General features: G+C 46.5%; 1 protein-coding gene across 1 annotated transcript in view; it reads right to left on the reverse strand.

The window, feature by feature from the left end:
• Window positions 1-27,379, reverse strand: part of CFAP77 (cilia and flagella associated protein 77) — an 846,033-nt gene that overhangs the window by 78,401 nt on the left and 740,253 nt on the right. The window contains exon 5 of the mRNA XM_078641538.1: window positions 9,927-10,028. Within this exon, the coding sequence (XP_078497664.1) occupies window positions 9,927-10,028 (102 nt within the window). The remainder of the gene's footprint in view (window positions 1-9,926; window positions 10,029-27,379) is intronic.

Below are 27,379 nucleotides of genomic sequence, written 5' to 3' on the forward strand. Positions count from 1 at the left end.
CAGCCAGGGACTGGAGGGGTGGGCATGTTCTCCACGCAGGCTGTAATGCAGCCTGCATGGAGAACACTGAAAGTGTGCATGACTGTTTTGGGCAGCCAGAGAGGTTTTAACCTCCTCCTCTTCTCTTCAGCCCCGCCCCCCCTTCATGCAATGTGCTGCATAGCATTAGTTTTTATCATTTTCTTTTTTCCTTTCTTTTGCTGCATCAAGGCAGTGGGGCGACACTCCTCTGTCTTAGCCTCCGCCCCAGGCTCCACTAAGCCTGCAGCGTTCTGATTGGTCTGAGCGCCGTGTTTAGGTGCTCAGACAGGCAGTGGGAGCCTGGGCATGTTCTCCACCTAGTCTGTAAAACATGCAACGTGCGCATGAATGTTTGGCTGGCCCAAGACAGCCGGCCAAACTGTCATCCGCACTTACAGAGTGCCTACCACTCCACCTCCTGCAGTGCTCTGGCATCACAGAGCCCAGCCATGCCCGCACATAATAAACTGAGCCACTAAAATTGGGAAAATAAAATGATAATAAAGCTGCGTGGTTACCGTTGTATTTTTCCTTTTTGAACTGCTCAGAGAGTAGTGGGGTGTCGCTCCTCTGCCAGGGGCAGCCTTAGGCATGTGCAAGCTGTGCACCTGCACAGGGCCGCCAAACCCCAGGGGCCACCACGCCAATATATATCCTTAATATAATAATCCTCTGAGGATGGATACATGTTTGCGTGGCGGCCCCTGGAAGGGATTTGGCGGCCTCCGTCTCGGTTCCACTTCCAAACACCCTGACCCCCCCGCCCCCTTCACTGGCCTCCGTGCTCCGCCCCGCCCGGACCCCCTCTTCCGGGGCCCCCTACCTACGCTCCCTGCCCAGGGCCACCATGAGCCTAGAGCCGCCCCTGCCTTAGGGGAGGAGCCACCGCTGGTGAAGTCTTGGACTCCTGTGCCCAGCCCTAAGTCCACTGCCCTCTCCTGGATTGCTTCGGCCTTCCTACTCCTATTTCCCACCTTCTCAGAGCAAGTGCTAAATGGACTCGGAAAGTCTCATAATATTGAGACAATCTCTGCAAATGTTGGCCATGCAAAGCAGAATATGTATCAGGCTTGGTTCCAGGAATTTCCATCTGGATGGGCCAAGGGTACGTTCAGGTGGGCCAATGTGGGCCCAATTTTGTCAATTCTGGAGGTAGCCTACAATCCCTAGATTTACATCACATCTTCTTCCAAACAGGCATTAAATGCGTGTAGAGAGTTATTTGAGAGTAAGAACTGACGTCTACTGGTCAGGATCAACCCTTACAATTTCCAGCAGGTCAGGCTTCAGCACGGGCACCAGGATTCCAAGCAGAATGTAATAGCCGTTCAAGCTTAGGGAGGTCCTGCTACCACAACTAAGCCTTGCATTTCGCACTAGGATGACTGTCTACTTAACTCCCTGCTATTTGCCCCAAAAATGTTTTTTTAAAACATCTATTTCTTTAAAACTGTGAACTTTGTGACTGTTTATGTTCATGTCTTTCTTTTGTAGTATACGTTCATTGATAAAAAAAAGTTTAGAAAACACAGCACGACATTTTGAAAAAAGAAATCAATATTCTTGACAACTAAGAGCAGTTTTCAAGCCTGACAAGTGTAAAACGGTCCACATAACACAGGGTCCCTGAACACAGAAGGGGCCGCAGATGATTGTGCAGCCCCTACTGTAATACTGATAGTGCTGGCATGCATCTATAGCCAGCACTATTTTTAGAGGGCGTCCCCTCATTTGCATGGGGCATGACCCCAAACAAATGAGGGAGGGGCAGATGTATCAAAATACCTATTTGCGATTCTCAAATAGCGATTTTTTGAGAGTTGCTGTTTGAGAATTGCAAAATGGTATGTATATAAAAAAAATCGCAATTTTTTAGCGATTTCTTAAAATTCCTTAATTGCGATTAGGAAATTGCTAATCGCAATTAAGGAATAATTTCCCATTCATTTCTATGGGCCAAGAGGCCCATAGGAATGAATGTGAAGTTGTTCTTAATTTGCGATTCGCAACTTGAGAATCGCAAATTGAGAATAATTTCAAGGGTGCAAGGGTGTCATAAGGAAACCCTGATGCACCCCTGAAATTTACATGTGTGCGCATATGGCGCACATACATGTCCTAAGGGCATGTATGTGCGCCACATGGCACCTTCACAAATGGCAAAAAGTGCATTTGTGAAAGAAATCGCAAATTACCACCAACCTCAAGTTGGTGGTAATTTGCGATTTCCTAATTAGGAATCGCACAACTTGGGTGCTTCGTACATAGCATTTAAGGAATCGCAATTTGCAATTCCTTAAATGCTGACGCAAAGTTAAGGAATCGCAAATTTTGCGATTCCTTAATTTTGCAATGCAATTTCAATAATATATCGCATTTTCTGATTTTTTTGTCGCAAACTCTGCTATTTTGCGAATCACAGCGTTTGCGACAAAAAAAATCGTTTGATACATCTGCCCCGGAATCACTATGCCTCTGAGCTCGCCCCATATTATGGATGCAGGCACAGAGGCAAACAGGCACACAACATGGGACACAAAAGCAATCATCCAGGGGAAACATCCTTTACAACGCAACTTTTACCACGCAGTGCCTTTACGACGCAACTTTTACAACGCAAACCATTACAACGCATTGCGCTGGGGGGCGCTCTAGGATAGGGAATAGATTTAATTTACTATCCAACACCTTCCCTACTATCCACGGGGACTGGAGTTGGAATAGTAAATTAAACTATTCACTATCCAGCGCCCCAAAGCACTATGCGTTGTAAAGGTATTCGTTGTAAATACCGCGTTGTAAAGGCATGCGTGGTAAAAGCATGCACTGTAATGTCATACATCCATCATCCAGACTAACAGAATGCTCCAGCCAGGGGTGGGTTTAGACCCATCTGAACTAATTGTTCGATAAAATGCATTTGCTTTTCTCTGGTCAGGTCGTGTCATGTTATGTTGATTTGTAAAGCGCACTCTCGCCCAGGAGGGTATCCTGGCGCTGAGCAGGACTGAGATTACCCAAGCCTTGTGCATATTGTGAGTACTTGTGGAACTCAAGAAGTGAGGAGGAGGCTCAGATGTGTAGTGACACCTTATTTCACTCTCTAGGAGCGATGTAGGAGAAGGCTCAACCACCAAATCTGGTTATACGTATGAGTGGGATGTGGGCAGACAGTAGTCCTGCCGAGCTGGAGTGTCTGGCAGGCTTGTGAAATCAGATGGTATTGTTGAGGTATCCTAGGCCAGAGTGCCTTGAACGTTTGGTGAGGAGTTTGAAAGGTGCTCATTTGTGTATGGGTAGTCAGTGTAGCCCCTCGTGGTGAGGTGAGATGTGTGAGTGTCAAGGGAGGTTGAGAGTAATTCTGGCTGCCGAGGTCTAGATGTTCCGCATCCTCCTGATGAGGTGCTTGTTATTGATCCTGGCATAGAGGGTATTCTTGTTGTCTAGCTTGCTGGTGGCAAGAGTGAGGGTAGTGATTTTACGGTGTTGACTGGGAGCCAATTGAAAATCTTCTTCAGCATCTTCAATATGTGGAAGCATAATAAATCGATTGTGTTGGCCTGGCTGTGATGTTGAGTTTGTAGTCGATGGCGATCCGAAGGTACTTGCTGTGGGTTAATTAGTTGTGAGGTAAGTCTAAATAGCTAGCGTTAATGCAACAGTGTGTATATCATGCCACACTGCACAACCATAGGGAGTCCTTTATTGAACTGAATTATGAGCAGTACCAATGCAAGTAGATGTGGTTAGACAGCCAGCATCACTATAACCAGGGCCACTGAAGTTATGTGTAGGGAAGATCAAATTATGTGGCAGAGTTTACTAAATTATGCAGCAAGAAAAGGCAAATTATGTTGTGTAATGCGGCAACACTTTGTAATAGCATTTCTTCATTATTTTGTAATATTGTTTTACACTTGACACTGTCTAGGCCTAGGTTGCATGTAATTAGTAGTTTAACACACAAGCATTACAATAATCAACTGAAAGGTGACCGTTCAACCTTTGCAAAGGGTCTTCAACTGCACTACAATTTGGATTGCCGCATTTTCTAGCAACTTTTGATCTCTTTGAGCTAGAAACATGTTTTTAAATCTGCAGATCAGTGCTTAATATGAGCCGGTGGTTTTCAGTGCTCAGCACCGGCACTTAATTGCCAGCACCGGCACTTATGACAGTCCACCACATGGTGGTGCTGTCTGTCTAATTTATAGATGAGCACATCAACAGCTGTTTATCAATTCCATGTACATGACAAATTATTAATAGCTGCTACCCAAGCCATTCTTATAGCACCGGGGGCCTGGAATGGTTTAAATTGTCTCACTTGTAAGAGTGTTGTAGTTGGTAGTTGTGTTGCTACTGTTAATGGTGGCACAAGCAGGGGCAATGGGTGGTGCAAGCTGCAGGGGGCCTCCTGACAAGGGCTCTGGCACTTAATGTTTTACAACTGAAGTAATGCTGCAGCTCATGCAGCAGATGATAGATTATGTGGAAAATGAGGCAAATCCATAACTTTGTGGAAAACACAACAGCCATAAAATTGGATAATTCCAGTGGCCCTGACTTGGAGTTCTGGACTTTTTTAGTTTCCGTCCAGAGGTGTCAGGGACAACACCCGAAGACCCCGGAGTTCAACCTGTCTTGGTACACAAACAAACAGAAACACGGGCTTCTCGATGGTGGCGTCAAAGACCAAAGGTTTATTACTGCAGGGACACAGAAGTCACAGAAACTACACATGGGCAGTATCTAGGAGCCTGTTCGATTTGTACAAAGAGGATTGCTCCTTATATACTAAATATTGGGCTTCAGGCAAATTCTTTACATGTTACCACAGTTCTAAACATTCGTGTCTTAAACAATAAATATTTGGCGTTGCACAGGAATCGTCAACAGTATCTGATGTCAAAACATTACGAATGAGGGGTTCCCACTAGTCCATCATAATCCCATGTCAATTCTTCATTCAAGACCCGGACCGCCTCATCGTAAATTTCGTTACCTCCCCCTAATAAAGGCCCAGAAGGAAAGGAGCAGAGCCAGGTGTAGAAGATAGAAAGACAGGATAAGAAATGTTTGTGGGTCGTAAATGGGCACGGTTACCAGCTTCGGCCGCCTAATCATGATCAGGCCAACAAACACAAGAACCAGTATAGCAGGACTGGCCTCAGGCTGGGGAGGCAGTTCTTGCCGAGTCATGCTGCTACAGCGTTGCTGGCCTAAGGTGCACGTGTCACTAGCAAGGTGAATTGCCGGTTAAAGCCTACGTGTCCTTTAATGAAAAAGAGATCATTGCGTGTCCATTGACTATGTGAGGGCAAGGAATACAAAATGGCTTCCGTGTTCTAAGATGGATGTCACGGGTAGAACAGAAATGTGTTTGTAACTGGAGTGCTCTTGCTCGTAGCATAGCGAAAACACCAGGATATACTAAATGGATCATTTGCGGTTCACTGATACCAAAATTATGTATTTCCGACAATGTTACAAACATGAGTAAAATCGTCACGGAACCTCAGACTATAACCCGGAAGTGTGCAATGTACTGTAGCAAGAAATCAGAATACAACATGCTCACATTTGTAACTCTGCCATACTGGTGAAAATAAATTCAGCCTAACACGATATATAACACGATAGAAATCAGACAGAAGAGCTTAGCACCTGGGTCACAAAGATAAACGTACACTTTTGTGTAACTTTACTTTTTTAAATTATTATTATTATTATTATTTCAATTTGTAAAGCGCTTGGCTACTCGACAGAGTGTCGCGGCGCTGGCAAAGGGAGAGAGAGGCTGCTGGGATGGAATTCATCGTTAAAGAGATGGGTTTTAAGTTTCTTCTTAAACAGTTCAAGACTGCCTATCAGCCTCAAGGAGGTGGAAGCCTGTTTCACAGGCGGGCCCCAGATAGGCAAAGGATCCCACACCCATCCGAAGATGGTTATAGCGAGGGACCATTGCCATATGAGTAGAAGAAGAACGAAAAGTGCGAGCCGGGACGTAGGGAGTAACTCTCTTCTTAAGATCGGCAGGGCCCGTCCCGTTCAAGGATTTATGCATTAGGACCATGGCTTTAAACATCACGCTCTGTTTCATGGGAAGCCAGAGGAGGGCCTTTAAGTACATGAGTCATGTGGGATCTTGATGGGAGGGAAAGCTGAAGTCTAGCTGCAGCATTCTGCACTACCTTAAGTCTATAAAAAAGGTAGTCTGGGAGGCCCAGGTACAGTGCACTACTGTAGTCCAGTCTAGATGTCATTAGAGCCTGTACCACCTTTCTACCTGCTGCCTCGGAGCATGTTCCCGCCATGGCTTGAATCTGCGGGAGGAAGGATAAGGTGCTATCAATTTAAATTCCTACGTTCTTGACACCGTTTTTTTGAGATTCTGGGTGAGGGCAGTTGCTAGGCCAACAGTCTACCACAGAGTTGTAAGGGACATCTTCAAAGGTCACAATTTCTGTTTTCTCAAGATTGCATCTGAGGTGGTGCAGTTCCAACTACTGGAAGACACCAGAGAGGCAATTGGCTATCACTTTTACATCTAGATCTTTGTCTTTATCACAAGAAAACAACAACTGAGTGTCGCCCGCATATGAGACGACTTTAGCGCCAAGAGTCTCTGCCAACGTTGCAAGGGGGGGTGCAAGGGGGGGGGGGTCAAATACACGTTGAACAGCGTGGGGCTGAGAGCAGATCTCTGTGGCTCTCCCACCCCCAGAGGTCTGGCCTGAGCTGTAAACAGAGGCAGACAGACTTCTATGGACCGTTCGTCCAGAAAGGATGCTGTAGGTATTCATAAACTACACATTTCCTTGTACTAATAGTAATTTTATGGCTGTGGAGACTCCGACAAGTAAAAAAGAAAGGTTTCCCTCTGTGTAATGGTATAAATCAATCAAATATACTTATTCACTCATCTCAAACATTCCAGTTGGACCTGTCACACGTTTGTGAAACACTTACAAGGAAACATTTCTTTTTACAATACAAATGTATCAAAACAGTCTGTTTATTTCAATATTTTAAAAAACATTCAACAAGAATGTGAACATAAATAAAAATAATTACTAAAAACCCTAAAAACACAAATTCAATTCATACATATTCAAAGGAGAAAAACACAGACAGTAAATGTTGTCTTGCTGATGTTAATTAGGATTGACTTGGTACAACAACGAACTAGATTTATTTATTTCATGTAGCTCCTATGTTGTTAACCACTCCAGATTTAACAGTTACTACGGCGTCTGTGGAGACTCCGCACATGTGGTGGAGTCTTTGCACATAGAAAGATAGGCCTCTCCTATTGTTTTATGCGCGGCGCTCACCCCCCCATCCTCAGCATCTCCGGGGTTGTAAAATTACTGTTAGTAAAAATAAACTAGTACTTTGTGAAGACAGAAAAAATAGTAAACTTATAGGAAAGTGTAAACTTAACTGTGTGGATCAGGCCCTTACTCTATTAGACATTGTAATTCCAGATTAATTCTTAGGTAAGAGGGGGCATTTATGATTCCCTCGCCCCAGTGGCTGCTCACCTGATGAGGCGTGCACTGCCATTATCTGAATAGTAGAATGCATGTCCCACCTCACAGTATATTACTGTGAGCATCTTACGCAAATTGAAATACATAAACACTCTCAGAACCTCCACACAGACCATAGTTGAGGTGCAGAAGGCTCTTCACAGCCCGGGCCCTGGTGTCGCTGTGCCTGCTTCATCGTTGGCACCTCTCTCCCAACTAGAGATGGTGAACCCACTGAAAGCTTGAGCCGGGCTTGAGCCTGAAGCCTGACTCTGCTCTGGGTCCTGTTGGAACTTTGAGCCCATAACGAGCTGAGCTTTCATCACCTTCCTCCTGCCACCCTCCCACTACCCACGATGTGGCATTACTGCCAGAGCGTTCAACTTTGAAACGGAACCAGCAAGGTTTGAGTCTCAGCATCGGTCAACGTCCTGTGATTCTGGGTAAATGTCCAGGGCTTTAATACCATCAGGTCGTGTTCGCACTACATAAAAACTGCAAACAACTCCACGAAGAGGTAAAAACAAAGCATTAACATAAAAAGAAGAGACAAATAGATAGCTGTTCCGTGGCTGATTTGTACAAAGTGAAACTATAAAACCTGGATAAATACAGATTCCCCACTTAAATTGTGTGACCTTAGGCAAATAGTTTAGTTCACCAAACCTCGTTTTTCTGCATTTTCCCAGCATGGAAGCACATTCAAATATGTTAATCAGAAAACCAACTCTACAAAGCATCTTGTGTTTGATTTAACAGACTAATGTTGCTCTATAATAATCTGGGCCACATACAGAATCCACGTGACAGCTCTCTTGCCTCTTGGTTCACTAGTGGCACTGGGCTGGGGCAGAAATGATTGTAAGTTCATGTTTAAAAACTATCACTTCTAAGTACTTCTCAGTGCAGAGCTATAATGTGACATATTGTCAAAGCTTCCACATGTTAAAGAAATGGCCTTTTTTGAATTATGAAGAGACCGTATCATATTTTAGGTCATATTTGTTGTATAATTTGCACAGAAAATATTTTCAGGGCTCGGCTCATGCACGGGCTCTAAGAGCCAAGCCAGACCCTTAGCTCGGCTCTGACTCAGCTCTCCCTGTTAATTTGTTGACTTGCCCACCTCTACCCCAACCGACAGCGCCCGATGGCAGTCTGCGAGAGAGACCAGCAAGAGTTCCCACCTAGATGTTTTTTTTACCATCATGACCAGTATTTTAAGTATCAGCCAATACAAAAATGGGAAAATCAACTATAGCTGCTCTGTTCTCCCCTTAGCAAAACACACATGATGATGGACGGAATGTTGCACAATGGCAAAACATTCACCCCCAGTCACAGATCTGGGTTTAATCCATCGTTATTTTGCTCACCATGGCACCCCAGTTCAGACATGGCCATATGCAAATCAGTCTTGACCCTGTGCCTCTTGGGAACAGTCCAGCCCGAACTGCCAAGCCATGTCTTCCCTGGACCGGAATCAAGCATCCAAGGACCGGTTTCTGGCTATCAGCCGTCATCAGCCAGGATAGCTTGACTCCAGTGGCGTAGTGAGCATGGGACCCACGTCTGGGCATACCCTTCCCACATAGGGAGAACAGCAAAACACACAAGATGACAGTATGCATATGTCTGGGTTCAAAATGGAATGGCATGGTGAGCAAATAAACAATGGATTTAGGCCCAGATCTCTGTACTGGGGTGAATATATGACATTGTTTTGCATTCTGTCCATCAACTGTTGTTTTTGCATTTGTCACCACGAGTGGGACGGGTATGCTCAGACGTGAGTCCCAGGCTCTCCATGCCACTGGAATCAAGCTATCCATGCTGGTGAGGGCTGAATGCCTGAAACAGGTCCTTGGATGCTTGTTTCCAGTCCAGGGAGGACCTGGCTTGGAAGTTCGGGCTGGACTTTTCCCATGTTGCACAGAGTCAAGACTGATTTGCATATGGCTGGGTTCAAACTGGAAAGGCATGGTGAACAATAAAACGATGGATTTAGGACCAGATCTCTGTACTCGGGTGAATGTATGACATTGTTCTGCATTCTGTCCATCACCTGTTGTTTTTGCATTTGTCACCTCGAGTGGGACGGGTATGCTCAGACGTGAGTCCAGTGCTCTCCATGCCACTGGAGTCAAGCTATCCTGGCTGATGAGGGCTGAATGCCCGAAACCGGTCCTAGGATGCTTGTTTCCAGGCGCTGCTGCAGAGGTCATCTAAGCTCCCGGGACTTTCAAGCCTTGAACAACTTCAAACACTGCGAGGAGCCCGCCTGCCCCTGCTGTCAGCCCCAACATGTCCCAGGGCCCTCCTGCGAGGGGTGACCCCTCCCCCCCCCCCCCATCGGCTTCACAGACCTACCTTCTGAAAGCGAGGCAGTTGCCACAGCGGGGGCGGCTCTGTGGGGGGCTCGTACTTCCGGAGCAGCGAACTGCGGGTCTCGTAGACTCTCCCGAGCCGGATCTGTGGAGAAAGGAGCAGCGTCAGAGCCTCGGCCACAAGGCATAGGTCAACTGAAGGGGGGGAGCAGCCGGGGCACAGAGAGGGAGTGAAAGAGAGCGAGGCACAGAGAGGGAGAGAGAGAGAGAAAGAGGGGGAGAAAGAGAGGCACAAAGAGGAGGAGAGAGAGAAAGAGAAAACGACAGATGAAGAGTGGAAGCAGCCGGGACAGGGAGAGGAGGAGTAAAAGAGAGAGGGAGGCAGAAAGGGGGACAGAGAGGGAGAGAGAAATAGGGGGAGAAAGAGAGGCACACAGAGGAGGAGAGAGAAGAGAGAGAAATAGAAAACGACAGATGAAGGGTGGGAGCAGCCACGACAGAGAGAGGGGGAGTGAAAGAGAGAGAGGCAGAAAGAGGGGGGGACGGAGAGAGAGAGGGAAGGCGAGAGAGAGAGAGGGGGGACAGAAAGAGGAAGAAAGACGAGGCGAGGGAGAGAGAGAGGCAGAACGAGGGAGAGAAAGAGAGAGAGATAAAGAGGCAGAGAGAGAGAGAGAGAGGGGAGGGAGAGAAAGAGAGAGGGAGAGAGAGAGGCAGAAAGAGGGAGAGAAAGAGAGAGAGATAAAGAGGCAGAGAGAGAGGGAGAGAGAGAGAGGGGAGGGAGAGAAAGAGAGAGGGAGAGAGAGAGGCAGAAAGAGGGAGAGAAAGAGAGAGCGATAAAGAGACAGGGAGAGAGGGAGAGAGAGAGAGAGGGAGAGAGAGAGAGAGGGAGAGAGAGAGATATAGAGAGGCAGAAAGAGGAGGCGCGGGAGAGAGAGAGAGGCAGAAAAAGGGAGAGAGAGAAAGAGGAAGAAAGAGAGAGAGAGGGAGAGAGAGGGAGAGAGAGAAAGGGAGAGAGAGGGAGAGACATGGAGAGGCGGAAAGAAGAGGCTTGGGGGAGAGAGAGAGAGGCAGAAAAAGGGAGAGAGAGAAAGAGGAAGAAAGAGAGAGAGAGGGAGAGAGAGGGAGAGAGAGAAAGGGAGAGAGAGGGAGAGACATGGAGAGGCGGAAAGAAGAGGCTTGGGGGAGAGAGAGAGGCAGAAAGAGGGAGAGAAAGAGATAAAGAGGCAGAAAGAGGAAGAGAAAGAGAGAGAGCGATGAAGAGGCAGAAAGAGAGAGTAAGCGAGAGGGAGAGAGAGAGAGGGGGGAGAGAGAGGGCGAGAGATAGAGAGGCAGAAAGAGGAGCCAAGGAAGAGAGGCAGAAAGAGGGAGAGAGAGAGGGAGAGAGATAGAGGCAGAAAGAGGGGGAGAGAGAGAGAGATAGAGAGGCAGAAAGAAGACGAGAGAGAGAGAGATAGAGAGGCAGGAAGAGAGATAGAGAGGCAGGAAGAGAGATAGAGAGGCAGAAAGAGGGAGCGAGAGAGAGAGGCAGAAAGAGAGAGATAGAGAGGCAGAAAGAGGAGGAGAGGGAGAGAGAGAGGGAGAAAGAGAGAGATAGATAGAGAGGCAGAAAGAGGAGGAGAGGGAGAGAGAGAGGCAGAAAGAGGATGGGAGAGAGGGCGAGAGAAGTGAGAGAGAAAAGAAACCGACAGAGACGAAGGAACAGAAAGAAAGAAGAAATATAAATAAAAGGAGAGAGTAGGAAAGAAAAAGGGCAAAGAGATAAGAACAAAGATTATACATGGGGAGAAAGAAAAAAGAGAGGCAAAGTGTGAGCTGGAGCGAAAGAAAGAGAAAAGGAGGAGAGAAAGAAAGAAAGGAAGAGACAGAGTAAAGGTAAGGGAGAGAGGAGGAGTAAGAGAAAGATATAAAGAGAGGGGGAGTAAAGGAGAAAGAGAGGAGGGGTGGCGAGAAAGAGGTAGAAATAGGGCGAGAGAGAGGGAGAAAGGGAGAGAAAGATGTATAAAGAGGGGGAGGGAGAGAAAATGATAGAGACAGAGGAACAGAAAGAAAGAAGAAATGGAAATACAAGGAGAGAGTGGGAAATTAAATGGTAAAGAGAAAAGAAGAAAGGGGGAAGAAAAAGGGAGGAAAAGTCTGAGCAAAAGAGAAAGAAAGAAAAGGAGGGAGAGGAAAGCAGAGAGAAGGAAACAGAGTAAAGGTGAGGGAGAGGGGGAGAGCAAGGGAAAGAAAGATACATAAGAGTGGGGAAGAAGAGAGAAAGACCAATAGAATGAGAAGAGACAGAGTGAGAGGGAAGGAGAGAGACAGGAAGAATGACAGAGAATGAATGAGCGACAGCAAGATTAAGAGAAAAGGAGTGATAGATAAGAAGCATCATGAGAGAGAAGGCAGGAGAGGAAAAGAGAGATAGAGCAAGTAAGAGGGAAAGAGAAACAGAGCAAGACAAAGGAGAGACGGAGCTAGACATAAAGAGAGGGGGAAGGGAGATAGACATGGAATAAGAAGGGAGAAAAAGACAGAGCGAGAAAGAGAGAGAGTATGGATTGGGTAACCATGTTTTATTTATAAAGTTTTATTTATGGTACTGTAATACATGGGAGCCTGCAATCCCTGGATAAAGGCCTGTCTCTAATGTTCTTATAAAACACGAGCGACTGCAATCCCTTTACAAAAGCCCATCTCTAATTTCATTCAGTCGACTTGTGTCTCTATTGCCTGCAATAAAGAAATGAGGGGGCTTCTCAAATGTAATAAGTTATTACAGCCGAGTTCTGTCGCCGCAGTGTGAGCTGCCAGAAGCTAGAGTGAGAGACAGGTCACTGAACAGAATTACAGCCGCATTTCAAAGTAAGAAAACGAGAACTGACTTCCCTTCTCCATCTCTTTCCAAAGAAACATATGACTAACAAAACGAAGATATGTTTGGCAGCAGGTTTACTTGTTCCACGCTGTAGGTCCTTGCAGGAAAGGGAACGCTTGGGCCTGTTTCACCACAATCTAAGCCGCACCGTTTTGTAAACCTGAGATATTACACTGATTCTAAAATCTCTCTGGAAATGTGCCTGGTGGTGTCTAGAGTCCACTTTTATTCCTGTCTGCAGTTAACAGACACAGCTGGACACCAAGGGGCAGATTTACAAGCCCCTTGCGCCACTTTTGCGTCACTTTCCCCATGTTAAAAGTGATGGAACAGTGGTGCAAGGAGCTTGTAAATCTGCCCCCAAGGATTTAAGAAGGGGCGATTGGTAATTCAAGCAGGAGGGGGAAGGGGGGCACACACATGTACTCACCATCGACATGCACACTCAAACTCTCATGCACTCACAAGCATGCACACATACACCCACCATTCACAAGTACACACACCCATTCACACCACGCAGCCACAAACACACATACATTCAGACAAACACACACACACATGCATGCACATACCAAGCAGTAAAAAACATAACACCTTCTGCAGCGTCCCTGGGGGGGGGGGGAGCCTCAGGGGTTCCAGAAGGGTTGGGACTGTGGCCTTCTCTCAGATAGGAGGTGGCAGTCCCTACTTCATCACAAAGTGAGACTTCTGCCCCCCTCCCTCCATCTGTGCTGATTTGTCAATGATAAACCCTCGGCCCTGGCCACTTCAGGACTTAAAACGGAAGCGCCAAGGTCTCAAGCTATCAGTGACGCCCCCCTCATCACGAGGGGAGGGCTTCGAGGAGCTTTCAAAGGCTGAAGAGATCAGTCTAAGACAGCTGGGTGGAGAGCTTCAAAGTGCGCATGTGACTTTGGCCGGCGAAAGACAGCCGACCACAGTGGCATGCACACTTTGAAGTAACCTGCCAGCCACTGCACCTGTCCTCTGCTGCACGCCCCGGTTGTCTCTGGGCTCAGGGTCAGTTGGCTGCTGCAGTGCACACGTCGGAAAAATAAAATGGCAATAAAGTCTTTTCATTGCCATTTTATGTTTCCTGCACTGCTGGCAGCAGGCAGGGGTATGCTCCCCCGCCCTCAAACAGAAACCGCCGCTGCCACTGAGACACTCATGCACTCACTCACAGATGCACTCTCAAAGATTACAGCTAGGCCCTAAAATAAAACAAAACGTTAGAAATTCACGAAAAAACACCAAAGGTTTAATGGATGTTATAGTTAGGAAATAACATAAAAAAGAGTAGAAATTTACTTTAAAAAAAAACAAAGGTTACAGGAATGTCATAGTTAGGAAAAATAATGTTAAACCCTTAGAAATGCACTGAAAAACCAAAGATTACAGGGACGTTACAGTTAGGCTCAGATTTCACTCTTGTAAAGCCAGTAAAAATCAGCTGTTATAAATGCCCGAGCTAACTATAACTTATGCACTACTTATGACCTCACATATAACATCATTCATGACATGGTCAGTGACATCACTCATGACAAATGACATCACTGATGACATCCTCCACAGAACCCCTCCCACCCCGACACAAACTCTCATATACCCACTGACACATCCATACCCATACAACCATTCACACACCCACTCACTCACACAGTCACTCACTTACCCATACACCTCCTCACACAGCCACTCTTTCCTCCATACAACCACTCACACACCCACTCACTCACCAATATAGCTACTCACACACCCAGGCACATACCCATGCAGCCTCTCAACAGAGCCACTCACACACCCACACAACCACTTACTTACCCATTAACACATCCATTCAAGCACTCACACACGTACTCACTCACCGATACAGTCACTCATACAGTCACTGTCCAATACAGCCACTCCCACAACCCCTTAGTCAAACACTCACTCAAACAGCCACTAACTCACCCATACAGCCACTTCCATACTCAGTCTCTCACCCATTCAGCCACTCACTTACCCATACAGCCACTCACTCACCAATACGGCTAATCACACAGCCCCTCACTCACCCATACTTTACTCACACGCCCACTTATACACCCAGTCACTCACACATCCTCTCACACATGGATACTCAGAGTCACACAGCCACTTACATAATATATGTTAGAAATAGTATCACTCATTAGTAGTACACAAGGTATACTAATTTAACTTTGGTAGTATCTTAGTATATAAGTTTAACACGCAAGCCTTTAGAAAACACTCAGAATCACTGAATCATGTTATCAGTGATGTCATTTGAGATGTCATCAGTGATGTCATCAGTGATCTCACTGACCATGTCATCAGTGATGTAATATGTGAGGTCATAAGCAGTGAATTGCGGGGGCATAAGTTATGTTTGGCTCAGGTAACTATAACTGCTGAATCTAACTGGTTTTGTACAAGTGAAATCTAATCCTAACTATAACGCCCCTGTAACCTTTGTTTTTTTAGTGAATATATATATATACATACACACTCACGTAGACATTGACATTACGTGTCAAACTATAACATTTTAATTACATTATTATTTTCAAGTTGAATATTTTAATATATTACTTATGATGCTATACTTATTGAATTTTTTTATTCTTACCTTGGTTTTGGTGATATTTTGTTCCATCATTTTGACACTTTACTTTGGCAGTTTACATACAAACGTAAGTAAAGTCGATATTTTAGTATGTGAGATTTTTTTACACAACATTCTTATGTTGTGATATTTTGTCATACAGCCCGGCGGGACAGGGTCTGGAGACAGCCAGCACAGGGTTGCGTCAACCAGGGTAAATTTCCTGCCGATCGTATAATTTTCCAACGGGCCAATCAGCAAGTATCTGCTAATTACGCAAGTCGGCGTTCTTGCACTCAGGCTGTAAAACCGGCTGCAGCAGCAATTATCTGGCTGCAATGAATCGTTATTAGCGCTTTAACTTGTCTGGGGCTCGAGCCATTAACCAATAAAGTAGGCATTGGTTGACCGTTAAACGCCATTTAAATATCGCTGCACTTCCGCCCTCGAGCCATCATTTCAGGTTGAGGGGGTGGGGATTAGGGGGGCTCACTCTGTCAAAGGGCTCGAGCAGTCAGAGCTTGTTCCCAGCCAGGGACCCTGCTTGCTCTGTCAAAGGTGTGTGAGTGGAAGGATGAAGCCCAGGGCACAAGTCCTGTAAAAAGAAGTGGGGGGACTGACCAAGTAAGACAATATGCAAATGACCGGATGACGTCACGATGTAGCGATATAAAAGAAACAAAATAGTGCTACTTAAATAATTTGTGCAAATACTGGGACAGACTAACCCATCTGACAGTCTTACAGGGTCTGCATTTACATACAGGGACAGAACAAAGGCAAAAGCTGCCTCTCTTAAGTACCTGTGAAGAGAAGGCAAGCTGTGTGCCTTTGTTTCCCTCTGTGGCATTTACATTTAAATGTAAAGTTCCAGGTGGCCCCCAGTCAGCATATAAAAAAAAAGGAGGCTGGATGGCCCCTTAACTAAGGCCCTGTTGGAGGTGAAAAAAGTCTCCTCACGTTGCTGCTGGGAATGGAAAGCCGGCAACGTGCAGGCGCTGCTGAACGTGTCCCGGTGTCTGAAAATTACACCGGGACAAGTTCAGCATACTTCTGTGGGACCCAACTTCTTTGCAGGGGGACGGCGTCCACCCTGTGAAAGACTGGGGGGACGCCGTGTCCTGCGGGTACCCCCGACTCGAGCCCTGATGAAGGCTACACGGGGCAGATGGTACCCTTTGAAAGTGGTGGGGCGAGTGAAGTGCCACAGACAACCATGGGAGCAGTCTAAGGGCTGCACCGCCATCAGATGACACTGAAGTGTAACCACAGACAGGTATGGGAGCGGTCTAAGGGCTGCACCGCCATCAGATGACACTGAATGGTAACCACAGACAACCATGGAAGCGGTCTAAGGGCTGCACTGCCATCAGATGACACTGAAGGGTAACCACAGACAACCATGGGAGCGGTCTAAGGGGTGCACCACCGTCAAATGACACTGAAGGGTAACCACAGACAACAATGGGAGCAGTCTAAGGTCTGCACCGCCATCAGATGACACTGAAGGGTAACCACAGACAACCGTGGGAGCAGTCTAAGGGCTGCACCGACATCAGATGACAATGAAGTGTAACCACAGACAACCATGTGAAGAACCGGATTAACCCACTTACAGGGTCTCGGCGGCGGGGGAACAGCTCAAATCTTCCATACCCTTCATACGTAGTAAAAGGAGACACAGGAGCCTTCGTCTGCAGGAGGAACCCAGATTTATTTCAATAGCCCGGGCTATGCAACAGAGTCCCAAGCTAGTCAGAGACAAAACCCAGGAGGCTGCTACTTTACTCTGTAGCTTACAAGCCTTTTATACATTTCTCATACCCTTCTTTTGGCTGTTAGTCCATTGTCCAATCAGGGCAGTGTTTGTAGTTGATAGCTTGATCAAGGCGATGCTTGTAGTTGGTGACCTGGTCAAGGCTTTGTACACAGAGCATTGTCCACTCTATGCTTGTAGTTGGTGACCTGGTCAAGGGCTTGGTACACAGAGCATTGTCCACTCTGCTTTGATCAGGGCTCTTTCTTTCAGGTCATTGTTCAATTGCCTGATCAAAGCCTGGTCTTTCAATTCATTTGTTTATTTACCCTGATTAGCGTCCAGCAGTCAGACCATTGTCTAGATAACCAGTATCACTGTGTCAAGGATGTTTTATCAGGCTGGGAGCAGGAGAGGAAAAATGAATCATTTACTAGGGCTGAGGGCCATGTGGCTATCTGATGAACTGAAGAGAACAGGGGGTTGGCCGGGTGACAGTTCCTGGGCAGAAATGCAGGCCTGCAAAAATTGATTTTTGTCGTGCTGATAGAATTTTCCTCGTACATCAGGAAAAACGACCAGGTGGGTTCTGTGAAAGTGTTTGCCACGAGATGGCAATGCAAAAACCAATGGAGTCCTGTTAAAAATGATTGTTGATCGAAAAATTATTTTCCTCACATGGGAGCAGTCTAAGGGCTGCACCGCCATCAGATGACACTGAAGTGTCACCATAGACAACCATGGGAGCAGTCTAAGGGCTGCACCGCCATCAGAGGACACTGAAGTGTAACCACAGACAACCATTGGAGCAGTCTAAGCGGCTGCACCGCCATCAGAGGACACTGAAGTGTAACCACAGACAACCATGGGATCAGTCTACGGGCTGCACCGCCATCAGATGACACTCAAGGGTAACCACAGACAACCATGGGAGCAGTCTAAAGGCTGCACCGCCATCAGATGACACTGACGTGTAACCACAGACAACCATGGGAGCGGTCTAAGGGCTGCACCGTCATCAGATGACACTGAAGTGTAACCACAGACAACCATGGGAGCAGTCTAAGGCCTGCACCGCCATCAGATGACACTGACGTGTAACCACAGACAACAATGGGAGCAGTCCAAGGGCTGCACCGATATCAGATGACACTGAAGGGTGACCACAGACAACGATGGGAGCCGTCTAAGGGCTGCACCGTCATCAGATGAAACTGAAGGGTAACCACAGACAACCATGGGAGCCGTCTAAGGGCTGCACCGTCATCAGATGAAACTGAAGGGTAACCACAGACAACCATGGGAGCAGTCTAAGGGCTGCACCGACATCAGATGACACTGAAGGGTAACCATAGACAACCATGGGAGCCGTCTAAGGGCTGCACCCCATCAGATGATACTGACGTGTAACCACAGACAACCATGGGAGCAGTCTAAGGGCTGCACCGCCATCAGATGACACCGAAGTGTAACCACAGACAGGCATGGGAGCAGTCTTAGGGCTGCACCGCCATCAGATGACACTGAAGGGTAACCACAGACAACCATGGGAGCTGTCTAAGAGCTGCACCCCATCAGATGATACTGACGTGTAACCACAGACAACCATGGGAGCAGTCTAAGGGCTGAACCTCCATCAGATGACACCGAAGTGTAACCACAGACAGGCATGGGAGCAGTCTTAGGGCTGCACCGCCATCAGATGACACTGAAGGGTAACCACAGACAACCATGGGAGCAGTCTAAGAGCTGCACCGCCATCAGATGACACCGAAGTGTAACCACAGGCAACCATGGGAACAGTCTAAGGGCTGCACCGCCATCAGATAACACCGAAGTGTAACCACAGACAGGCATGGGAGCAGTCTTAGGGCTGCACCGCCATCAGATGACACTGACGTGTAACCACAGACAACCATGGGAGCAGTCTAAGGGCTGCACCGCCATCAGATGACACCGAAGTGTAACCACAGACAACCATGGGAGCAGTCTAAGGGCTGCACCGCCATCAGATGACACCGAAGTGTAACCACAGACAGGCATGGGAGCAGTCTTAGGGCTGCACCGCCATCAGATGTCACTGAAGGGTAACCACAGACAACCATGGGAGCAGTCTAAGAGCTGCACCTCCATCAGATGACACTGACGTGTAACCACAGGCAACCATGGGAACAGTCTAAGGGCTGCACCGCCATCAGATAACACCGAAGTGTAACCACAGACAGGCATGGGAGCAGTCTTAGGGCTGCACCGCCATCAGATGACACTGACGTGTAACCACAGACAACCATGGGAGCAGTCTAAGGGCTGCACCGCCATCAGATGACACCGAAGTGTAACCACAGACAACCATGGGAGCAGTCTAAGGGCTGCACCTCCATCAGATGACACCGAAGTGTAACCACAGACAGGCATGGGAGCAGTCTTAGGGCTGCACCGCCATCAGATGACACTGAAGGGTAACCACAGGCAACCATGGGAACAGTCTAAGGGCTGCACCGCCATCAGATGACACTGAAGTGTAACCACAGACAGGCATGGGAGTAGTCTTAGGGCTGCACCGCCATCAGATGACACTGACGTGTAACAACAGACAACCATGGGAGCAGTCTAAGGGCTGAACCACCTTCAAGGTCACCATAACAACGTATGCTCTTATTCAGGTTGATCGGCCCACGCTCTAGACACAACATGAACACAGCTGCAATCAAGTGAAATTCTAGTTCCTTTAATATTGCACTGCATGCATGATTTGGGCACTTGGAGAAAAACCTTTTCCAGTGACAGAGTGCTTTGCTGATCCTGTGATGTGATTCACCTCTGCTGATCTTGGAGGTATGTGGTTCCCCATTCAAGCCTAAGAGACCTTCTTTTATTATAAAACCTAGTTCCTAGCAGGGGAGGGTGGTTAACTAGGCGCTATAGGACCTGTTTCCTCTATCATTGTGACATGATTTCTCTGTTGTGTTTTATGGAATTGTAACAATGCTGATTGTATTATTTCTAATCATATGCCTGCTTATGTTAGCCAAAATACTGCATCTTAGAGCATGTCATTAAAATAAACATTTTAAACTTTACTGTGTCTCTGATTACTCACGCTGTTGACTGGTATGAGACTAAAAACAAAAGAGTGTTTTTGATTCCCACCATTCCTGAGAGTACCCTAAGTCGCATGTTCTGGGTTGTCTAATCATTGGTAGCTGCGCTGTAGGACGGAGAGCTAATGAGACACAGATGCTAGTCGGATACGGGTTCTGGGTACTGGGGTGGGTTTTTTGGTATACCACAATTCACTGAGGTCCTGGTTTCCTGTGCATAGTTCTGTGCATGAGCAGAATCCCCACAACATGGCGCACCTAACATTTGGTCTTATATTCGAGACCCTCAAGTAGTGCTCATAATAGTCCATGACGCCCTCACTCCTGTTCCGGTTGACAGTAGTGACGGATTAACCTACTTATATGGATAAATTATAGGTTCATTCAAGCTTGAGATTTTAAAAAGGTTCATACTTTGAATTATTACCCATTTGTGCTACAATTCATTTAGATTGTTCTTTCTATGCTGTGTCCTTATGGGTGACATTGGCATAGCCCTGCATAGTTGAGAACCACTCCGGAATCACTTAACTCAGTATGGGGTACCCGTTGAAAGTATGGCGGTGCTCTTTGTGGTTAGTGTAGATGCAGCATACCTATTTGAGCTTTTCTACTCTTGGGTTACGTTTCCTGCTGCAAATGCAGATAATGGTACATTCCATAAGTACGCGCACACGGTGGTGCCTGCGGGCTATGCACCATATAGGACACAGGAGATTCATCTTTCTGCTTGGCAGCATCAAGTTTGGTTTAATGCCGCCCTTCCCCACTCGGTAACGCCGGTTCGGTTAGGTCCCTTATGTATTCCTGGGGCCACTTGGTCAGTTTTGGCCATGTTCACACCACATCCACGTTATCAAACAGTCACTGTAGCTGAGTTACGTTTACTCTATGCCTTCATCGTTGGAGTACATAGGGCTTTAGTGCAATACGTTTCCCGCAACATCCAGGTGGGGGCACCTGGTGCTGCGGCGCAACCAGTTGGACTGGCTGGGATAAAAATTTGTCTTGTCATGGTTAATTTGGTTATGGGCAAGAGCCCCCAAGATAAAGACATATGCCTTTTTGGCTTGCCGAGAAATTTGACCAACTGGAAGTAGTATTTCCTAATGCGACTCCTGTTGAGAAACACAGGATTCTGACCATTAGTTTGCAGAAAGGCTTAGTACCGGAGGTAACAGATTGTGAGCCCTGGGGTAAAGTATTTGCGACATTCTACGCAAGGTACTTCGGCACACCGTCTATGCCTGTCCTTCCCTCCGTGATCAAGCATGTTCTGGATCAACACGGTCTGGAGGCGGTTGTGGAATTGGGAATGAGACTTGTCGGAGTGTTTGACGTAGTTTCCGATCTCATCCCTGCTAATGTCAAGGGAGATGCTGTAAAATTTCAGGTGTCTAATGCTTTGCGCAATGTCTCTGAAGCCGATAAATCCCGGCAGTTGCCGAAAATTATTGTGGAGGCTTATATGACCATTGGCTGCAATAGTTTGGGTGTTAAGCCTTTTGCTAAAACAGCAGCTCAACCGCAAACTCAGACGGCTAAGTCTAATAAAGACGACCGTCCGGTTTTTCCTAAACAAAATTGGAAAAATAAAAAGCAGGGGAAGCAGCAACAGAAACAAGGGTCGCGTCCTGCAACACCAATACCTGTGTCTACTGAGCGCACATATGATTTGCCTTACTGCGCGAGTATTAAGTCTCCTGATAGATTTCAGGTTCCTGATCAACGTTCTCCTCGTTCTTTACAGGCAACATCGGTCTCAAAAAACGGTGGAGGAGAACGCGGCAGAGGCCAGGGTACCACAAAAGGACGCAAGAAGCCCCGCCAGACAGAAGGTAAAGGCAAGCAGGACGACATTCCACGTCAATGCCCCCAGTTTCAGAAAAAGTTGGTTGCTTTGTTAACCGCAAGGTATGCCACGGATAGTGAGAACACAGCTTCGGAACCTGACATGGGCGCTGACACAGCTAGACAGTGCAGCAGAGGTTACAGTAGTGTGGCAAGCACTGCGTGGGTATCTGAAGGTGACAGCAACTAACATGTTCATCACCATAGAGACAGCTGACACTAGAGTGGCTCCCCTGACAGACTATATGAAATAGTCCTCTTAAGTGAAGGTGACATACAACGTAAAATAAAAGGGATTTTGGGGGAAAATCTGACCTCTACATATGACAATTTGTTAGCGGAGGCAGACTCGCCCCCACCTTTTGTTTTGGCTGCTCCTAGAGGAGAACAGGTAATCCTCCCTAGTTTCGCACACATAGTGCCGAAGGAGCATGCGCAGAGCTTTGCAGAAGAGGGGGCTAAGGTGCTTGCACCAGCTTTGTACTGTACTCAATGTGGATGGGACAAGCTATCGCACAGACATGAGATTCCATTGCAGTCTATGCCACAGCCTCAACCCCAATATCCCATGTGGCGAGAAGCGAAAGCTACCGTTGCAGAAATCCTTGATCAATTGGAATATCAAGGTGTGATTGAAACATGTGAGTCACCCATGAATAATCCTCTTTTCACTGTAACCAAACCTGATGGGTCATACCGCCAATATTGGATTTCCGGCATTTGAGCTCTCATTGTCGGACCTGCGCGGTACAGAATACTCCCAGTTCTGCCCTGGTTAATAGTCTTGTGAGAAAAAGGTTTAAGACCACACTTGACGACATATCTAATGGCTTTTTTAGCCATAACCTATCCTCTCTTAGTAGTCAATGGACAGCTTTCACTTTCACTGGCGGCAAACAAAAACAGTTCAAAAGATTAGCCATGGGCTATAAAAACAGCCCAGGCGTCTTTGCCGCCCGTATTGTCCCTCTGTTAGAGAGACTTGACCCTGATGCATACTCGTATGCTGATGATATTTATCTCACAGGCGACGAATTATGGCCGCATCTGTGTCGCGCTGGCCACATCATTGTTATGTTTGCGGACTTCGGTTACAAATTTAACTTTCCAAAATCATACATTGCTGAGTATACAGTGTTGTTCTTGGGCTATGAGCTCAACAACAAAGATCGAGGTTTAGCACCTCACTTCCTGGAGAAATGCACACAGTCGCGTGCTCCAACAACTCTGAAAAAACTACAATCTTTGCTGGGTTTTTTGAGTTCAGGCGTACTTACATTCCCAATTATGCCCAGCGTATCAAGTCACTATATGCCTTCATACAACCAACTTTTACCAAATCCTACTGGCTGCCAGAACATTCAGCTATACTGCAATCTTTGCAGTCTGATCTTCTTGAACCTAAATACTTACTGACATGTGATAACCACACAAACCTGGTAATATGAATTGTGCCGGGTGCAGTGGGTTTCACGTACTTAACATTTAATGAATGAGACACAGTTCCTATTGCTTACAAGTCACACTTGTACACTTCGGCAGAAATGCATTTTTCCTCATTTGAAAATCTTTTGACTGCAGTGCAGATGGCGATTTTAAAAGAGAGAGCGCTGTTGCAGGGGAAACGCAGGTTGGTTGTTACACCGTATCCTGCCCTTGAGGCAGTGACAAAAGCCAGTGTACCAAATGCAAAAGCTTTGCATCCTCGTTGGATACAATGGGCTACATCCTTGACGTTTCCGGATGTCACGTTCATCTTTGATTCCTGATCGCAGACTCAGGAGTACTTACAGTATGAATTTGTTCATCCTGCTCCTTTGTCTTTGCGCCCGCTTGATGACCATTGTATCATTTACACTGACGTTTCAGCGCAACCGGCGACAATTTCTAAGCATGCTTATTCAGCGGCCTGCGCAACTGTGGTGGGTACCATGGTGAATGGAGTATTCAAGTCCGATGTCGTGCACACACAGACACTAGGGGACTGTACTGCCCAGTTGGTAGAGCTACGTGCCCTGGTGCTTGCACTGGAGTTTGCTGATCCCCATGTGACTACTCAAATTGTAAGTGACTCTTACTACTGTGTTCAATCCTTCAATGACAATTTATTCTTTTGGACTCAGAATGAATATCGTAATTCCAAAGGTAGCACAATCAAACACAAAATGCTATGGGTTCGAGTTGCAGAACTTAAAGAACGTCTGCCTCTCATAGGAGTACACACTGTTGGTAACGGTCTTGCTGATGAAGCGGAAAATGTAAATGTAAATGTAAATGTAGTATACTTGTAAAGCGCACAGCTGCCCCAGCAACGGGGCGTCCCGGCGCTGTATAACTCTGGGGAACCCGTCCTGGCTTTCCCTGTGGGATAGTCCCTTGCTGGGAGTCCCCAAGGTGGAGCCAGGCATCCCCGGAATTGGTGGGGCCGTTGTGGAGATTAGGCAAGCTAATGCCCAGAGTTGCCGAGTGGAACCCCTGATTAGAGTAAGCACCGAAGCGAGAATTATCGAGTCCGCTGACCAAGGTCCACGACCCTGCCGCGTCGGGAATTGAACCCTGGTCCCGGGCCGACTTCTGCTCTCAGGCCTGCTGCCTCTAACCAGTGAGCCACACTACTCCACTAGACAGCAAAGACAGCAGTGGTAACTTTTGTAGTAGCAGCAGTTACACATTCTAAAAGTAAGATTGATGATGACATCTTGGCAGCCATTGCTGCAACAGAGAAGGGACGTAATTACCCTAGAGTTTTCCTTCTAAATACTCTTATCATTTAAGTCCTGATAAAGTTCCCTTTGTGAGAATTAAAGACGTTGGTGACAGATTGATTCCCAACGTGGACCCTAAGCTTTCCTTGATAACAGCTGCTCACGAGGGCATGGCCTCGGTTCATGCGGGCGTCTCAGCGACTGTATCTATTTTACAGCAACGTTACTGGTGGCGAGGATTGTACAAACAAACGCGTGATTATGTCCTTACTTGTGACATTTGCCAGCAGATTAAACCTTCAACTGCTGCGCATCCACCACAAATACAGCTGTATATATCTAATAAACCACTTGGGTGTGTTTATTTAGATCACTGCGGTCCTTTCTCCTCAGATACTGCTTATAAGTTCATTTTAGTTGCAGTGGATTTGTGCACACGCTTTATATGGCTCTGGCCACAACGCAGTGCTGATGCTTGAACTGTCATCAGAGATTTGCGTGTCTTTTTGGGAATCTTTGCATGTGGCACCCACCATTCTGACCAGCTTCCAGCGTTCGCCTCTAAGGCGTAGAAGGAAGCCATGAGGTCTTTGGGGGTGCAGGTCACATTTTTATTTCCATACAGGCCTGTGGGCAATTCAGTTGTGGAGCGGATGAACTGTGACTTAAAGCAATCCTTGACATCTAGGGTTTTAGGTACTGGCAGAAACTGGCTGGCCCATCTGTATATCATTCAACGTGCACTTAATAATCTCCCTAGAAGGTCTCGGGGTGGGCGAATCCCATACGAAATGCTCTTTGGCATAAAAATGTTTGTCCCTGACCTTGAGGGTCTAGACATGGCGGCGTCAGCCGCACCCTTTGACGTAGATGTGCATTCTGCTGTATTACAGAACCTACCAGAGACTTGTGACAGTCTTGCAAAGGAACACTTGCCCTCCACAACTGATCAAACACTTCAGATTCCGGTAGGTGGCTGGCTGCCCCGAGTCGGTGACCTGGTTTGTGAGAAGGTGGACTAGGTGCACCAGTTCCTGTGCTTGGACTGCAGGGTACAAGAACAGTAATTTTACCTCCACTTCCTGGTCGCAAGGATAACAGGTACATCTCCATTGACAATGTCAAATTACAATGAGTGGCCGATTCTTTTTAGTATGACTCCAGCGGTCTTTTGTTCAGCAATGCTGAGAAATTCTGTTTTGGCCTCAGCAAATACCAACAGGCCTGACATTGCTATCGAGATGCAAACAGTTACTAATCCATTATTAAATCCACCGCCTGGTGATCCTCATGAAGATCCTTAGAACACCTTTCCCACAGATGTATCGTTGCCTGGGGTGCAAACATGTGCAGTTGACCAGTCACGTTTTTAATTTGACACTAACTCTACAACATTGAGTTCCCCTTCGAAAGAGTCTATTTTTGCTGTTTGGTTTAAAAGACATTTTTTATACCCCCTTGGACTTACATTTGGCTGGTGCTTTTTTCTATTTTTTTATTCATGTCGATTGGATTTGTGGTTGTATTTTTCCGTCTAGTAAATGGACAATATGTTAAAGAAAGATCTACAATTAGGTTAATTGATGGAACTTTGGCACCCCACTTCTCGTCCAACATCATGAAGAGGGACCAGACTTTTGTCAACATCACGGCTTGGCCAGTGTTAGATTGGATTTCATGGGATGCTGTTAAATTCCAGATTCATGGCCCTACAGAGGTTATAAATGTCCCCAATGTACTTCGTGTTTCAATTGGGGATGTTGTAAAAGAAAACATACACTCTGATGATTGGGATGTCCAAGCCGTAGAGGCTCTTTTTTCTGATTTGTAATATTATGCTGCTTTTAATGCTGAAGATTTGTACTTAGACACGGCTAATTATGGAGACTTATTCTGCTACCAACACTATGGCAGTCATTTCCTGCATAAACCAAACACATTTAGAAATGTGGTTTATTATACACAATGGTAACATTGCCCGGCACCCATTGAAGGCAGCTCGAAAACTCTTTTGAAGAAGTTTACATATTTTACTGATTTTAATCAATCCACTCCAGATGCCTTTTATTTTAAGATGACTGCTAAGTCCTCTTCCAAAGTTAGACTCACCCACACTAAATTGCTGTATTCGAAGTCCTTTATCGATCAATTAGCTATAGGGGGCTATGAGCTGTGGAAAAATACTATAGATCTTAAATCTTTTTGGGGTTCTAAAAGCTGAAAAGTGCAAGGCACTGAAGCTTTGCATCATGCACGTCTCATCCCGAACCATATGTTGTTTTTGAACTCGACTATTTCACAAACTACTTGCTTTGGATTGGCTACATCTAAAAAATTAAATGCCCCTTCCGTTCCTAATTTGGGCGAATACCCTACATGGTACAATCACACCGATACGTCCCTTGATGAACTGCAGTCCCTAATTGCAAATTCCTCCTTTAATATTTCCCAGCTTGGATGCCCAAGGTTGGTTATTATGGCAGAAAAGTTCAGCTTCATGCCAACATCGTTTTGTGGGTCTGTCCTCTGGCTATATACAGGTTAGGGTGGATCCCCGTTTTGAAAACGCCCATTCTGTAACTACCAATTCAGTAGGAAAATTGTGT

The sequence above is a fragment of the Lissotriton helveticus genome, chromosome 5_1, assembly GCF_964261635.1.
Source record: "Lissotriton helveticus chromosome 5_1, aLisHel1.1, whole genome shotgun sequence".
Classification (NCBI taxonomy): domain Eukaryota; kingdom Metazoa; phylum Chordata; class Amphibia; order Caudata; family Salamandridae; genus Lissotriton; species Lissotriton helveticus.